Raw genomic sequence first — 15,751 nt, 5'->3', positions numbered from 1 at the left:
GAACCAACGATTTCTCTGTGAATTCCGAATGGTAATCACGCACCAACCCATTCGGCTACGGCGGCCTGATACATTGCTATCCTCATATTCTTCATAAGTTAAGCCACAGTATTTGTAAAAATGATATAAACATCTACACAGATGGCTCAAAACTAGACAACAAAGTAGGTGGAGGGGCTTACTCCGATAAACTCGGAGTTTGCCAATCATTTCGCAGGAAACTGCAAGGCGGATTAACTTGCTCGAACCGGTACAACGCTCGATCTCCAACCGGATAAGGCGCTAATACCCATGCCTATATATATATGTATAATTGGCGCGTACACCCTTTTTGGGTGTTTGGCCGAGCTCCTCCTCCTATTAGTGGTGTGCGTCTTGATGTTGTTCCACAAATGGAGGGACCTACAGTTTCAAGCCGATTCCGAACGGCAGATATTTTTTAAAAAGAGCTTTTTCATGGCAGAAATACACTCGGAGGTTTGCCATTGCCTGCCGAGAGGCGACCGCTATTAAGAAAACTGTTTCTTAATTTTGGTGTTTCTCCGAGATTCGAACCTACATTCTCTCTGTGAATTCCGAATGGTAGTCACGCACCAAACCATTCGGCTGCAGTCCTTGGCTGTGCATAAACCCGGGTCGTTCCGGTAATGTAAAACCAAGAGTGAAAATACAGTTAAATGTTACCTAGGTTAGTGTTTTAGTGCTGAAATTATAAGGTCCGTTTTATAATCATAGGACACCCCTGTATTTTCAAAGTATTTTAATTTATAGATTTCAGAGGAAAATAAAAATTGTACACATCGATTAAAGTAACAAAAGTTATCTATTTCATTACAGAATTTAAAAGTTTTTTTAACATTAAAGAAAAATTTTAGCAAAAACGTATTTGCAGGCGTTTTAAAATGATAAGACACTGTTTAATTAAAGTGATCGTTTAACAAAAGTATAGTTTTTCTGGTTTTTTTTCTGTCGTTTAGAATATTTTAGTATTCTGTGGAAGCACCATTTGCTTCAGCAACACAAAATAACCTTTTTTTATCGATTCTGCTAACTTTTTAAGTAAATTTACATCTAGAGAAGCCCATTCTGCCTTAATTGCCGCTTTAAGCTCGTTGGTGTTGTCAAAATGGCGATTGTTAGCGTAAACTCTTCTGTCTAATATACCCCAAATGTTTTCTATTGAGCTTAGATCCGGAGAACACGCCGGCCAGCCCATAGTTTTTGTGGAAGAATCGGTCTAATACTGCCTTGTTTCCCTTCTTACGTGGATTCAGGCGTTGTCTTGCTTGAAAAACGAAGGGCACTGCCCGATTATCCTGAATAAAAGGAAAGAGGCTATTTTCCAAAACGTTTTTGTAGTCCCCACTATTCTTTCGTGATGATATAAACTGTGTTGCTTTCGATTTAAATGCACCCCAAACCATAACAGAACCTCCACCGAAGTTGCGCTTGGAGAATAAGAGAGGGCTCTTGCGCAAATCTCTTCAATAATTTAAAAAACCATCGGGTCCATCAAGGTTCCATTCTTTTTCTTTTTGCTCATTTTAAATGATTGCACCTCTGTGTAATGTGCGCCAAACTGTTATTTTGAAACTTTATTTTCAACAACAGCGGCCAAGTTGGCGCAAGACTTAGTCGAGTTAGAAGCTTTTCTTATAATTTCTCCCTGTTCTCGACTTGATAGTGAAAAATTCCGGATAACACAACGACTTCTACCTATTTTTTCTTTTGTAATTAACTTGATTGACAAGGACCGCGACAGGATGTCTTATGATGTCACCGATACAACACCTACACGATGAGGCCCTTATGCTGCCTGTTAAGGAGCATAACAAACTGCTTAGTAAGCAGTTTCTGCTAGGATGTTACCGCAGGCCTCACCCGTGCAGACACTTGCTTGAGCAAGAGCCACCTCCCAGGCACGTCAAGAGGCATTTCTTCAACTACGCGGACGAGATCCAAGACAAAACAGACAGACAGCTACTGGATCTTACAGTGTACAGACAGGCCATAAACGACATTCATCGGGAGACCCTCACCACCTTCTCAAGCTCCCGACCCCCGAATGCTGTTATTGGAGTTCAACCACCACCAATCGCTGACGAAGAGCTCCAACTTTCCCGAGAGTCCCGCGTAACCTTGGCACAATTACGTTCTGAATACTGTAGCAGGTTAAACTCCTACTTATCCAGAATCGACCCCGACATACTAAACATATGCCTAGCATGTGAAGGCACCCCGCACGACACTAACCACCTTTTCACATGCCCCATCAAACCCACTCATCTAACACCCCTCTCCCTCTGGACCCAACCCGTCGAAACAACTGGTTGTCCTACCGTTAGATGAGCTAGACGAAGACGACCGGTGATTACACTACACTGACAGGGCAAAGTTACTGCTACAACAACAACAACAAGCCTGAATCCTTGTAGGCCAAAATTTTTCCACGCTCCTCTTGTGATAATATTGAACCCCTCGTCATTTAGGTTAAATTGAATAAAATTATAATTAAAGTCATCCAAAACAACTGCTGATTGCACCTTCTATCTATTCAGAAGCTTAGTTTCGAATACTGTCTTATCATTATGAAACGCCGAAAAGGTTAGCAAAAGTACAGCTTCTTGGAAAAAGATATCGGTTCTACAAATTAGAGTGAGCTGTCGCTTCATTTAATGGAAGTCTTAAGTCTATAACTGCTAATCCGGAAAGTAAAAGCGAGCTTATGGTAGTTCAAAAATTGTATACCAATGGTGTCTTATGATTATGAAACGCACCTTAGTCCCCATATATTTTATTAAGGCAGAAATCTTATTTAAAACCACGTATGTGCATACATATTTCTAAAAGTGCAGTTAAAAAATCATCGACATTTTTTACTAACCTTGGTTTATTGTTGCTATGTGACAGCGAAATGACTAATCCACCAATACACACCCAAAGGTATGACTACATTTTCAATATGTACACACTTCGGATTTGTGTACATAAATAATGAAAAATGTCAATTTTTGTATAAAATATTTTTTTATGTTTAATTATTTCCCGTTAATTTCGTTTAATTTCAATATTTCAGCGAAGTTGCTAAAATCTGAGAGGTTAATAACTTGTTTACGCATATCCACACAAAGTGAGGTTAGCCAATATGCAATTGGACATGAAGCTGGCGCACACGTAGATTTATTATTGTAGATATATTATTGCACAAGTCTTTACAATTTTATGTAAATACATACATAAAATATACAACTATAAATCGCTGCTTCAACTGCGTCATACAATTTTCCTTCTGCACATATCGTTCACAGCAGATCTGATCTAACTATTCTTAATTGTCATCTGGCTCATTTTTAAAATCCTACGTAAAGCTAGATAATGTTTACTGCTACAACAACTACTTCCAATAAATAACTACATTATTAGAAAAGAGGCAAATTGACTACTGCTTGCTATATCCACTCCCCTTTGTATCTAAGTATGACAACCAAGTCACTATTCTATTATTTATTTCATCAAAAAACATCATTTTTTCCAAATCACGGATTTCAGTTTTTATTTATAAAAATTAAAACTTTCCTTTTCGAATGTATTACAGGTTCTTGAAGCTCTAATTTAAAGTTAAAATTAATATCAAGTTCAGAATGATGAATTAAGAAAACATAAAAAGAGTTACGTCGAGATACAGTACAGTTTAAGATCTCCACTTCTTTACATATCTTTGTTATTTATTATTTTTCTTCTCGTTTTTAATACATATGTAAATACAGTAGATTTATTTCAATTAAAAGTAGGATCATATATAGACAAGTACAGTAATAATTTAATTTAGATTGCCCCCTCAGTTACGGGCAACACTATAATTCGAGCATTTACAAAAAATGCTTTGAAATCACTGTTTACATCTAAACGCAGTTTAAGCACGCACCCTTAAGATCCAGCTCTCAAGCTACGCTCCTTTATTCTGTTCTCATTTCTCGTCTTCTAACTAATAATATATGTATTTGTGTGTGCGAAATGCCTTTTTATACGTCCTCCTATTCAGTGGCAGCCATAGCACGTGCCTGTGCACGCACACGTTTCTCGTATTCCAAACGATTTTGACAATAGATTGTGTATGCTTCTGCTTGCGCTGGATCCTTGATGTTCGGTTCATTAAGCAGATCTTGAATGCCGAGCAATATTTGTTTGATAGTAATGGCAGGACGCCAATCTTTCTCTTCATCTAACAATGACAAACAAACCGTGCCAGACGGATACACATTGGGGTGAAATAGCGGCGGTTCGAATTTACACTTTGGTGGCGATGTGGGATAATCATCTTTGAAAATCATACGCAACTTATATAGGCCACCTTCCCAAGCGGTTCCCTTCTTTCCGGGAATAGCACATTCCCAAATCATAAGATTCAAAGTACCATCTGGGTTTTTGGCTGGACGAGCGACAAAGCCGAATGGATGATCCTTACGCCAAGCTTTGCGTTCTTCCCCTAAACGTGTAATTGCTATTCCAGACATAATTTTTCTGACGATATTTTCCCACTCTAATCTAAAACAGTAAGACTCCTCGTCTTTCGCTTTTGTTCTATTTTCTCCAACACACGAACGCTCACACGATTTTCTCTTCGGCGATGTTAAAATGAAGCCTTTTTTCGAAGGTACTTCTTGGTCTTCTGAAACAAAAAAACATTTACAATTTTATATACAAACTGTTGTGGGGCGATCTAACCCTAGTTTTCTTAATTAATTAAATTTTATATTTAAATAACACGCGGAATTTCTCGTTTTTACACTGCAGCTTTACAAATTTACCGCTTAATTCGTGCGTCGATATAAAAATGTCAATGTATGTGTATTCGAGAGTTGTCAAAAGTGACAGCTGCAAGAAAAACTGCTAGAAAATGCTGAATAAACGGCGTCCTTGCAGGGTTGCACTTAACAAATTTTCCGACAGCTTCCAACTTTCAAGCCGGTATTCAATGTATTTCTAAATCGAACTTAAGTCTAACTTAATAGGCTTCCTTCGAAAAAAAAATCACAACTCATTCTATGTCGACATTACGAAACTTTTGCCATATTTTGTATTTTATACGGAAAATATTAAAATACAAATACAATACAATACATACAAATTCTGTACAAAGTTTATTTAAAAAAATCGGTAAATCAGTTTAATATAATAGGTTTACATATAACTAGATTATCTACTTTTTCAATTTCAACTCTCAATCCGTAATTAAATAGCGAAATCAACCATACAAAATGCTTCTTCCGAAATCCGAGATTGTAAAACAACCTCAAATTATAAATATACTTTTTGTTGTACTACTCTGTGTTTTCTGAATGAGGATAAACCTCAAAGTAAAAACTAAGTAAAATAGGCGATGGCAAAAAAAAAAAATTTCTCTAATGAAATGTTTATTAAATATTATTTTACTAGTTATGCCTGTAAATTACAGAAAACAGCGATCGCTATGGTATAAAAAAGCAGTCGAACTTTTTCTGAGCTTATAGCAGGAGAAGCTGCCGCAAAAGGAACTCGCATGTACATATAAGCAGGCATGCCAATGAAAACGGCCACAGAGGCTATGAGTTTGCATCAATTAAGAAGCTGATTGTTATTTTTGTAACTAATCTGTCGTATGCGAACGGGCAGATTAATTTTTGTGGGTTTATTGCTAATCGCTGTATATGTGAACGATTTTTTTGCCAACTTTACAACGGGTATCGATAACTTCACTGCATAGGTATCGATACCAATATGCCCGATATCGAAGATTATATAAAAAGTATCGCAACAGATCTAATTCTAAATGAAAGAAATTCATTCTTCTATTGCTTTCCTCAGTTTTTTTTCGACTTAAAAAATGTATTTATTATTATTTTATACTTATATATTAAATGAAACAGACCCGAACTAGCACCTCTTCAATTATTTCACATTTTGACAAATGTTAAGATATGTATACAGATATTTTGCGGAAATGTTACCATATTTTTGAATGAAACATTTTCTATAATTAAGTAGTACTTAGTTTTAAAGTACGTTCACATATGCATTAATTACCAATAAACCGACAAAATTAATCTACCCGTTCACATATGGCACATTATCTGCAAAATTGATAATCAGCTGTCAATACTGTTGTGAAAGGTTTTTCTTCATAGAAATTATTTTGGTGGAATATTTCGGTGTTTTTGGTTTGTTTATATATTACTAACGATATGAGGAAAATACAAGGAGACGGAATAGCTTATTTAATTGCGCAATTGGCTGCTAATAATAAACAGTTGGAGGAAATCCGTAAACGGCGTTTACTGCGGTTTCAAAAAATTATGGCATCAATACTCATTCGAAATGCGATATTACATTTTGTAATAAGTAACGAGAGGACACACGTTTATGGACACACACTTTTCTTCTGTTATATGAATGCTAACTATGCAAACCTAACAAACATTTTATTAGAATTATGTCTTCAAACCTGTTTTCTTTGCCGGCATTAATTTTAATTAGTTTTTACTTTGACGTTTTTCTTTACACTCGTAAAAATAATGATCTATTACTCCCTTTTTAATTACGGATTGGGAGTTAAGCACGAAAAAGTAGATTATCTACTTATATGTGAACGTATTATTAAGATTTAGTTTAAATAAAACTTATAGAGTAGAATGGGGTAACATAGGTCATTTTTTTTTTTGGAGAGCTCTTGCTACGGTGTTTTTGTATTGATTTTGAAAAATAAGCCAGATTTTGAAAGGTTATTTATCTGCTAACATTTTGGTTATACTGACTTATGTTTGGCTAAATATTTTGGAAGCTGCATTCAATAAGACAAAGGTACTTTTTTTCGATATTTTCAAAATCGGGGGGCACGATAGGTCACAATATGTGAGGGGAAAAGAACAATGTACATGGCTTGGAAATTAACGTTTTAACTTTTTTTATAGAGTATGAACACTGCACATGTTATAAAAGTTAGGAATTTTTCTTTAATTCATCACGCAAGCACGTAATGTTTCGAACGGAATTGTAAATTGTTTAGAGGCTGATCGAACACTAGCGCCATCTCGGACTGCCGCGATTGCGTTTTTTACGTCCTCTTCACTTTGTTTCGGCGTTTTTCGCACATAATTACGCACCATCTTGCTGCAAAAACAAATAAAATTTATTTTATTCAATTAAAAGTAGTGACCTATAATACCCCCAGACGGCTGACCTGTAGTGCCCCCAAGCACATGTTTTATGTTAGTGTCGATATTTTTTTTTAAAACAAAAATATCAAAAAACTAACACATTATTCGTGTTCAGCATTATTTTCTACGTCGGAGAAAAGCTCACAAAAAACTAAACGACGCCAGAACTAGGATAACTAATCAATGGTGACGGCCGAAATGACAGTCGCGAACGTTGTTCCCCACCACGTATTCAATTCACATAAGACGAGTGACCTCTGCAAAAACAGTGCGACGAAAACCCCACCTACCTATTGTGCCCCCATACCTATCTTACCCCATTCTACTCTACATATTTAAAAGGTTTGTAAAACCGGCCCAACAACAAGAGGAAAGGGCCGGAAAAGGGCCTAGGAAAGATATCGATTTTAGCGTCACAATTTTCCGTGTTTACAAATTTAAAACTCATCTGATGTTTGCTGATCCTTCAATTTTCCCACTAATAAGACACATAACATAATTCATTCTTTATTTCTCCTAATGTTTTTTAAAATTTTCTATTACAGTCGTGTAAAATTAAAATTAAAATTAAATTAATTAAAATTAAATTTTTGCATCCAAACAGAAAGCAACGAAAAATAGCAAAATAATCAGAAATGACAACGGATACTCCCAGAATATGCTCTTTGGCTGTTAATTGCTACAAAATCTGCTGTTGTTGTTTCAGCAGCATAAACGATCCTCATACAAGTAAGGGGAATTATTCATTCCGGTAACGTAGAACCGACTGTCGTGGAAACGAGCAAAACTGCTGGATGATAAACAATTCATTAGACAGGGCTAGTTTACCGGGGCGGCAGCCCTTGGTCGGGAAAAACCCGAGTCATTCCGGTAACGTAGAACCGGCTGCCATGGGAATAACTGCTGTTATTTGACACTAGAGTTAGCATTTAATTCGGTTTTTCAGCTGAACTCCTTGTAGCCAGTGCTGCGTTTATGTATTTACATATATAATAATTTATTTGTTATAGTTATAAATTATAAATAAATAAATAATTTGTTTTTTCTCGAGTGCAACGTTCCTGAATGCTAATAAATTGATAGAGGAAAATTCTTAAGTTAATGAAAAAATCTCAAATCATCAAAGAATTGGAAAACGTCTAAATGTTTCATCTTTGCCCAAAAATATTTGAAATAGCTAAATCAACAATTTCGGAAATAAACAACAAGGGAAATAGACTCTTAGAACAGCCGAATATTTCCACCAAAGGTCTCTTACGTTTACATACACACAAAAAAAAAAAATAAATGCATTGAGAGGACCGCGTACCCCCTGAGTGCTTGAATTTCATCGCATTTCTCCCGTTACGGAACATTATGCGTTCTTGAGTAATTGCACTTTTGATAGCGTTTTTAAAATGCTCGAAGTTTAAATACGTTCAGATTCGTATTATTTCAGAAAACGTACTCGCATATATTTTAGTCATCAATTGTGTTGAAAAATTGTTTAACCACATGTAATGTACCAACTGGAGATAATTCAAATGGTGTTTTAATTACCAGAACCGTAAATTTATGTTGATGTCGAACCAAGTCGGCCGCTGCAATGCGTAAATTTTTGATAATTTTATCAATGCAAAATTACCACAATATGATTTCAGTAAATTATATTATGGTTTTGTAAAAAATCAAGCAAACTCGCGTAATTTATGTATATAATTTAGAAGCATGATATGTTCGTCGTTATCTGGGAACTGTCTGATACTCGATTCTTTCGCCTATAGTGTCCAAATACGTCGATAGATTTACATTTTTTAAATTATAAAATTAAATTAAAATAATTATTATTATATTATTATATTTATTATTATTATTTTTTATCATTTAACAATAACAATATGCTTCTCAAACACCCCGATAATATTTTGTAATAACGACTTAAAGGAACATATTGACAAACAATACCTGCAAACGAAATAAAATTAGATGCCAGGCCAAAAAGAAGTTCTGACGGAATTTATTCAGTGGAGTTTATTTTTTAAGGTCTGGCGAAAAGCTACCAATTGCTGATAATGGACTGACGAGTTTTTCAAAGTTGCAACTTAATGTTAATTTCAGTAATAGTGCAACAGTTTTGATAAATGTTGGTGCCTTAATTTTTGACTTTGTAAATATTTCGACAATTTTTGTAGGGACTCTTTGGGGATCTAAGGATTTGGGGTTGCATCGTTGGATATGACGGTCCTTACTAGTTTCACAGTTACCCACCGTCCACAAACATTGACCTTTATTGTTCTTTTGGAGGTTCGACCATTGTAATCTTCCGCTATGAACTTTTTCATGAAACACAGCTAAAAACGAATTTTTTTGGCAATGATGACAGCTAATTGACAGCGGTTGTCAGTAATTTTCGCAAGATGTCGTCTAGTTGTAGAATTACGCGAGATTTTCCAATTTAGTTTTAATTTAATTTGTCATATTAATTGTAAGGGAATATTTAACGAAAAATATTGGAAACGACAGTTATAGAAAAGATCGAACGGATTGTGATAAATGAAAAGTGTTAGTTACAAGTTAAACGAAAAAGGCAGCCTTGAAGTTGCAAATTATAAAACGACAAAGGCAATTGGGCGCAGCCCCAATGCCAAAGGTTGGAAAAATCGAAGTCCGGATATCAATTTGGCTGCATTCGCTAATAAGGGTGTGGATCGACTGCTCTGCAAAAATATTGAAAATTCAATAATTTAAGTGCATAATTATGTGAAAAATCAACTCGGATTGTTTGAAATGTATAGACTAAATAGTGATTAATGAAAAAAAGCTACTGCGAAGTGATATGTGCGGTTCGAATGAATATTGTGATAATTCTTATCTATAATTTTTTCTTTTTTGTAAAATTGCGACTGATTCACGGATAGTTATAGAAAACGGATATAAAGCAACTTCAAGATGGAAATGGTTGTCGAAGAATCCGATAACAATTTTGGTTTCCCCGAGGCGGGTAACTGGAACAATACCAGCCACATACCACTAGAAAATATGAAAATCGATGCGCCGATGGTAAGAAGTTTAACATATACATTTATATTTATAGTTATGTATGTATATACACAAAAGATCGCTCAATGATTGCATGATTATTAGTGTATTTCGGATAAATGCAACAATAATAAATAATATATTTTCGTTGTTGTGATAAGCGCTTTGATGCAGCTTCCAAAGGGCACATAAAATGTTTTATACTTCAACTTTATAGCGTTAATGCAATTTCATTATAATTTATAATCAAGTATGCAAATCACAATATTTTATGATAAGAAGGCATCTATTTATTATTATTGTTAAGGTGACTAATTGGATTTATAGCGAACGCGTACTACCACTCCTAATATTTCCTGGTATCACCAGAAATTTTTTTCGTATCCGAAATAATTTTGGGGAGTATTTTATGGTAAAACAATAACAACGAAATTAATTCTTAACCGCTTCTATTGATTACAAAATTAAAAATCCCTCAATATGATTATTTCCTTATCTCTAGACTATTGTTGGGAGGTCGATGCCATAATTTCTTTCACAAACGTATGTATGTATGTATGTATGTACCTACATGTGCATATGTGTACTTATAATATATTATATATTTGCAGAGTTGAGTAGAGTATGAGTAGATATTAGAATTCTACGAGATTGTATATTCCTGCTAGACATCCAATAGCTTCCGAGCAGAACAAAAATTGATTTCCGAATTTTTCAGAAATATTTTATCCATACATATGTACTTATATATTTTGCTAGTGTTTTTATTTATAAAAACATATGTATGTATACATATATAATTATGCAAAAATTGTAATATAATTGTTCTTTTAGACGTTGAGCCAATGGTTGGCTAATAATGAATGTCCTGATTGGAGCTGGTACGTAGGCCAAAAATACAACACCTAAATCTACGTTATGTGAAGGATTCTGTGAAATGTAGAGAGAGTTTCGGTTGTAGGTTAAGTTTATAAGGTTGCAGGGTAGGCCCAATCCACGTTAGAGTAAGATGTCTGTCTGAAACACACCGTTAAGTGTGTGAAAGACTTTTTTATTTCAATATAACTGAAGTTTTAATGTAGATTAGCTATGCAAAAATGTAAATCGGCATAGAATAGAACTCTTGAGTAGGTTTTAAATAATTTAATTGAGCCTGTGCTCCGTAAATTTATTTTCACATACCTTCTTCTATAATTTGAGTTAGATTTTACGTATGTTGCTATTATTTTAACCATATTAGTACAAAATGAGGTTATTTTTTCATAACTATATTATATTTAGAGACACAAACATATTCTTGCAAAATAAAAGGAAATCACAAATTTCAATAGGTTATTCTTAGGCTAAATTTTCTTCTGTTTGTCCGAGACTAAATATGCATTCATACATGTCAAATATCTGAAAAGTATCAAGGCATGAGCTCGTCATATTTAAAATACAAGAAACCAAGGCGAATTAATTCACGGTTGTGGCACTAGAGCAGTTGATTTTGTGTTCTGTTTGTGAAAGAGGCCTGCTTTTTTGTTTTTCCCTTGTTTGCTTTTTTCATTCTCATAGAACATTTGACTTTCAGTACACAAAATTGCAGAAACCAAATTCACGCATTTGTTATTGGTCTAGTACCACTACCATTAGAGATTTGACTCACAAGAAACCAATATATTTTGTTTTAATTATCATTTAATTGTGGTTATAATGCAAAATTTTGACTTTAAAAACAGCGGTTATTTGAACAATTCGTCTGGAATGATAATTCTTCGCCGAGATCTTTTAAATGCGTGATTTCTAGAAACTAAAAAAAACCTCAAAGGCGACAGTCGGTTCTACATTACCGAAACTACCGGATTTATACCCAGTCAAGGAATGTCACTACTTTCCCTTCGTTATGCAAGTAAAATAAAAATAAATAGCTGATCATGACAAAAGCTACAATAAAATATGTGTATAGCTAAAATTCTTGTTGTTTTTGTCGTTGTAGCAGCATAAACCTTTACGGGGAATGCTGCTAAAGTGACAGTCCTTGGCTGAATATAAATCCAGGTCGTTCCGGTTACGTATAACCGACTTTTTGTGTTGTAGTTATGTGCTACCAACTTCATTAATTAATTAAAAATACCAATTTTTTATAAATGTTCTAATTATATTTAATCGAGTAGATTTTTTCAACTAATTTTGTGCATTTTATTTCATGAACCAATTCTACCAGATTGCGTAAGAAGAAAACCATGTATTTGCGCTCTAATGTAGTCGTTGGTTGAGATGTTCGTTTATAACCCAAAAGGGGCTTTAGGCCCCTAACTCGTGCTGTGTTTAGCTAACGCACGAAGAGTCAAATAAACACAGTAGATAGCAAGTGTTTTCAATCAGCTGATTTTGACAACAGTAGTGCATGCGTAAAAGCTCTGTTTTGATTTGGGGCGCTTTGTTTGTTTACGTTTTTGTTTTTGGGTATGCAAATCAACAAGCTGTTTACTATGTTGCCGTCGGTAATTGACCTCAAACAAAATTAAAATGAATGGCATACTGAATGTGGGTGGTGTGAAATAAAGCCGGTGGCATGCAACATGTTGTTAAACAAAAGTGGGGTGGTAACGATGTACGTAAGGGTGAAAAGGCAGGAAGCTTCTAAGGGCATATTGTATGATAATAAAAAAAATTACAATAATAAAAATACACAAACACACAAAATATTGATAACTTTTCATTTATCTCGCTAGATATGGCTACTTTGCTCTCTACTGACCTCTATTACTTGGGTTACCTACATAACATTCTACAATTCACGCCTAGTTGGAGTTTTCATAACGAAAATTGTCAATCGCTGGTATATAAAAGGCGCATATTTTAAAATTGGTAAGTTTTCTTAGACAATTTGGATCGCTGAACAAAAATAAATGAATTCTTATTAAATTTATAGGTTCCGTAGCATTGAATCCGTTGGCGGGCAAAATTATGTTTCGTGATTTTGTCTATATAACATTCGATTATTCAGTGCGTGTACAGGATGGTTATTTCATATTTCGCTGGTGGCGATCGTATGTTCCCAAAGATGTTTCCGAAGGTATTTTCTTTTTGTTTTTCATTATTATATGACTTATTTGGCACTTTTACACATTTCAGATCTCTCCCATTCCGATACACGCCTCTCCGTACAGTTAAATGGTTTTGAACTTCACACATACAATCGCTCCGATCTCTATGATCAGCTTGAGAAAACATTTGGACTGAAACCTTCGCTTCTAATACCGGTAAAATGAAATAAAATATAATTTTGAATAATTCGGCTCATACGTAATAACTAAATGAGTATAATTTGTTGGGTGTAGACAATATGATAGTAAAAAACACGATTCGAAAGGAATTTTAAAATGACTGTTTTTCTACTACTACTAATACTTCTGGAAAGTTAGATACATCATTGATGCTTGCGTAATCGGCACGGAAAGGGATCATCGACCAAAGAGCTCAAAAAATTTTAAGAAAGCTTATACAAATTCAACAACGTTAGTTTCGTCTACGCTACCGGAACAACTTGGATTTAAATCCAGTCAAGGGCTGTGTTCAGCAGTATTCCCAAAAGATATAAGAGAAATATCCCATACTATTACAACAATAAGTGTTCTTAAACGTTTCAATTATTGTATCCAGAGTATGGCGACAGTAGAAGAGTGCCACAATAGAAGAGTGGTATTCGGGGTTTAAAACGGTTGTCAAGAAAAAATTAAAAAAAAGATGACATACCGGAAATTGTGGATTCGGTTTGTCATATGAGCACATATTGGATTTTATAGGAATTGAAGATTAGTCTGAGAATATTTGGAAATAATCGAACATTTTTGCAGAAATTAAAGTATTTTTTGGACACAGAAGCCATTAAACAGGCTTGCAAAAATAACATGAAATTTCGTCTGGCGAACTAAAAAACCTTACGAAAAGCTTTTAGACCATGCAAATCAGTTCGAGTACTGTGTTTGAAGAGTCTAGTTTGAAACAAAAAGAATCAATAGAGTTTATGTTAAAATGTTTTGCTTTTAATTTCAAAAAGTTCTTTTACAATTTTACTAGCAATTAATTTATGTTTATCTTCATACTCCCACAGACTGATAATTTAACTGCTGAAGAGCGTTCGAAACTCAAAGAGCACACCATGAATATGGAGAATGCGCGACAAAGCAAGCGTGAAAGCGTCAAAAACTCAGAAGCTATGAAAGCAACTACTTGGCGTGATTTAATACCGGTGATAAAGATGGATATTTGTTCTGGTCGTTTTGTCTTCGGCAATCGATTGACACCTACAACTCTGTCCATTTCGGTCGAGGAGGCGCATTGTACGTACAGTACTAAACCGGCTGTTTGTCGGCTCGATAATTTTATGCATTTCGTCAAGGCAAATATCGAAAATGCAAAAGTTATGTTCGCACCCAGTCCAAAGTATACGGGCTTAGTAGATGAACCGCCTCGTTACATGGGCGAGGGATTCGTGGTTATGATGTGCAATCAAATGGAGTTGTACTTTTACATGGATGAACCGGGTGTGGTGCCAGAAGAGCCAGTGTTAATTATACTTGCTAATGGTGATGTCGTGGAACCATCTCCACCGGTGTGGGGTATCAATATAAAGTGTTTGAAAGGCACTGATTTCAGTTATGGCCCATGGGCAGATCGTCAACGTGATCACCTGTTTAAATTCTTCTATCCACCCGATTGGCAGGAGATGAAAGTTACTCCCACCCCTAAGCCAGGTGAGCTGCGAAGTTATCAATCGTTCGATGTAACACTCTGTGTGCTGAGCGAAGCCACAATCGATATACTCTTTTCGAAAGATAAAGAGACAAATGCCATGCATATCACTGTTGGTCCAGCCTCATATGTGGAGGTGACCATACCGTGGGTAACACACAGCGATGGTTATACGTCTAAAATTCAAGGGCAACTATTTCACGTCGAGGCCACCACTTCGCTGCAGTATCGCAGCCTGGCCGAGCTGGAATCGCTCGAGTACAAAGTGCGCATACACTATCCAACGCGCTGGAATGCACCGCAGGACTGGAGCATCGCTTTGACTGGTTGTAAGGCTACGGCTTTCATCGTTTACAAGCATAAATGCTTCTTTCAGGATCTCATCGAGGATTGGGCCAGCAAGGCGCGACCTGATATACTCGCCTTTGTGCCGTATACGTGCAAATTCAATATACTTTTGAATGAGTTTGAGCTTTTAACACTGTGCAATGAATACAATTGGATTGACTGTTCCAGTGCCAATCAAGAGAATAATCATTTGGCCTTCTGTGGTGATGTTTTCGACATGAGCTTTGCGCTGCCGTTCGATGATTTCCTGCCCAAAACAGTAACCTTAAAATTTTGGATACACGGCGAGGGTTTGGATTTGAGTTTGTATGTGCCAGAGGTGTCTTCTACGCGCCCCATTGTATTGGCTATAGATGAAAATGCGCGTCTCTTGACACGCGGAGGTAAAGTCAAAAGTCGTCCTGAATTGTATACAAAAAAATGGCGAAAAATATGCCAGCGGAGGTGAGTAA

At 35.5% G+C, this 15,751-nt stretch overlaps 2 protein-coding genes across 9 annotated transcripts in view; one reads left to right on the top strand and one right to left on the bottom strand.

The window, feature by feature from the left end:
* Window positions 1-3,699: 3,699 nt before the first annotated feature.
* On the bottom strand, window positions 3,700-4,848 carry LOC128862814 (SUMO-conjugating enzyme UBC9-B). 2 transcript variants are annotated; one of them, XM_054101567.1, is made up of 2 exons: window positions 4,726-4,848; window positions 3,700-4,669 (listed from the first exon to the last, which is right to left on the bottom strand). In XM_054101567.1, exon 2 carries the CDS (start codon window positions 4,512-4,514, stop codon window positions 4,035-4,037), a length of 480 nt encoding a protein of 159 aa, XP_053957542.1. In that variant the 5' UTR covers window positions 4,515-4,669; window positions 4,726-4,848; the 3' UTR covers window positions 3,700-4,034. The 2 variants fall into 2 exon arrangements, with proteins under 2 accessions (XP_053957542.1, XP_053957543.1); XM_054101568.1 differs by having other exon boundaries at window positions 3,700-4,666.
* Window positions 4,849-9,076: 4,228 nt separating this feature from the next.
* Window positions 9,077-15,751, top strand: part of LOC128864351 (bridge-like lipid transfer protein family member 1) — a 52,130-nt gene continuing 45,455 nt past the window's right edge. For all 7 annotated transcript variants that reach the window (XM_054103974.1, XM_054103973.1, XM_054103972.1 and 4 more), the window contains exons 1-5: window positions 9,077-10,232; window positions 12,929-13,064; window positions 13,129-13,272; window positions 13,332-13,459; window positions 14,311-15,743. In XM_054103974.1, coding sequence (XP_053959949.1) covers window positions 10,122-10,232; window positions 12,929-13,064; window positions 13,129-13,272; window positions 13,332-13,459; window positions 14,311-15,743 — 1,952 coding nt within the window. In that variant the 5' untranslated portion in view covers window positions 9,077-10,121. The remainder of the gene's footprint in view (window positions 10,233-12,928; window positions 13,065-13,128; window positions 13,273-13,331; window positions 13,460-14,310; window positions 15,744-15,751) is intronic.

The sequence above is a fragment of the Anastrepha ludens genome, chromosome 5, assembly GCF_028408465.1.
Source record: "Anastrepha ludens isolate Willacy chromosome 5, idAnaLude1.1, whole genome shotgun sequence".
NCBI classification, from domain to species: Eukaryota; Metazoa; Arthropoda; class Insecta; order Diptera; family Tephritidae; genus Anastrepha; species Anastrepha ludens.
This window is presented reverse-complemented; position numbering and strand designations above follow the sequence as displayed.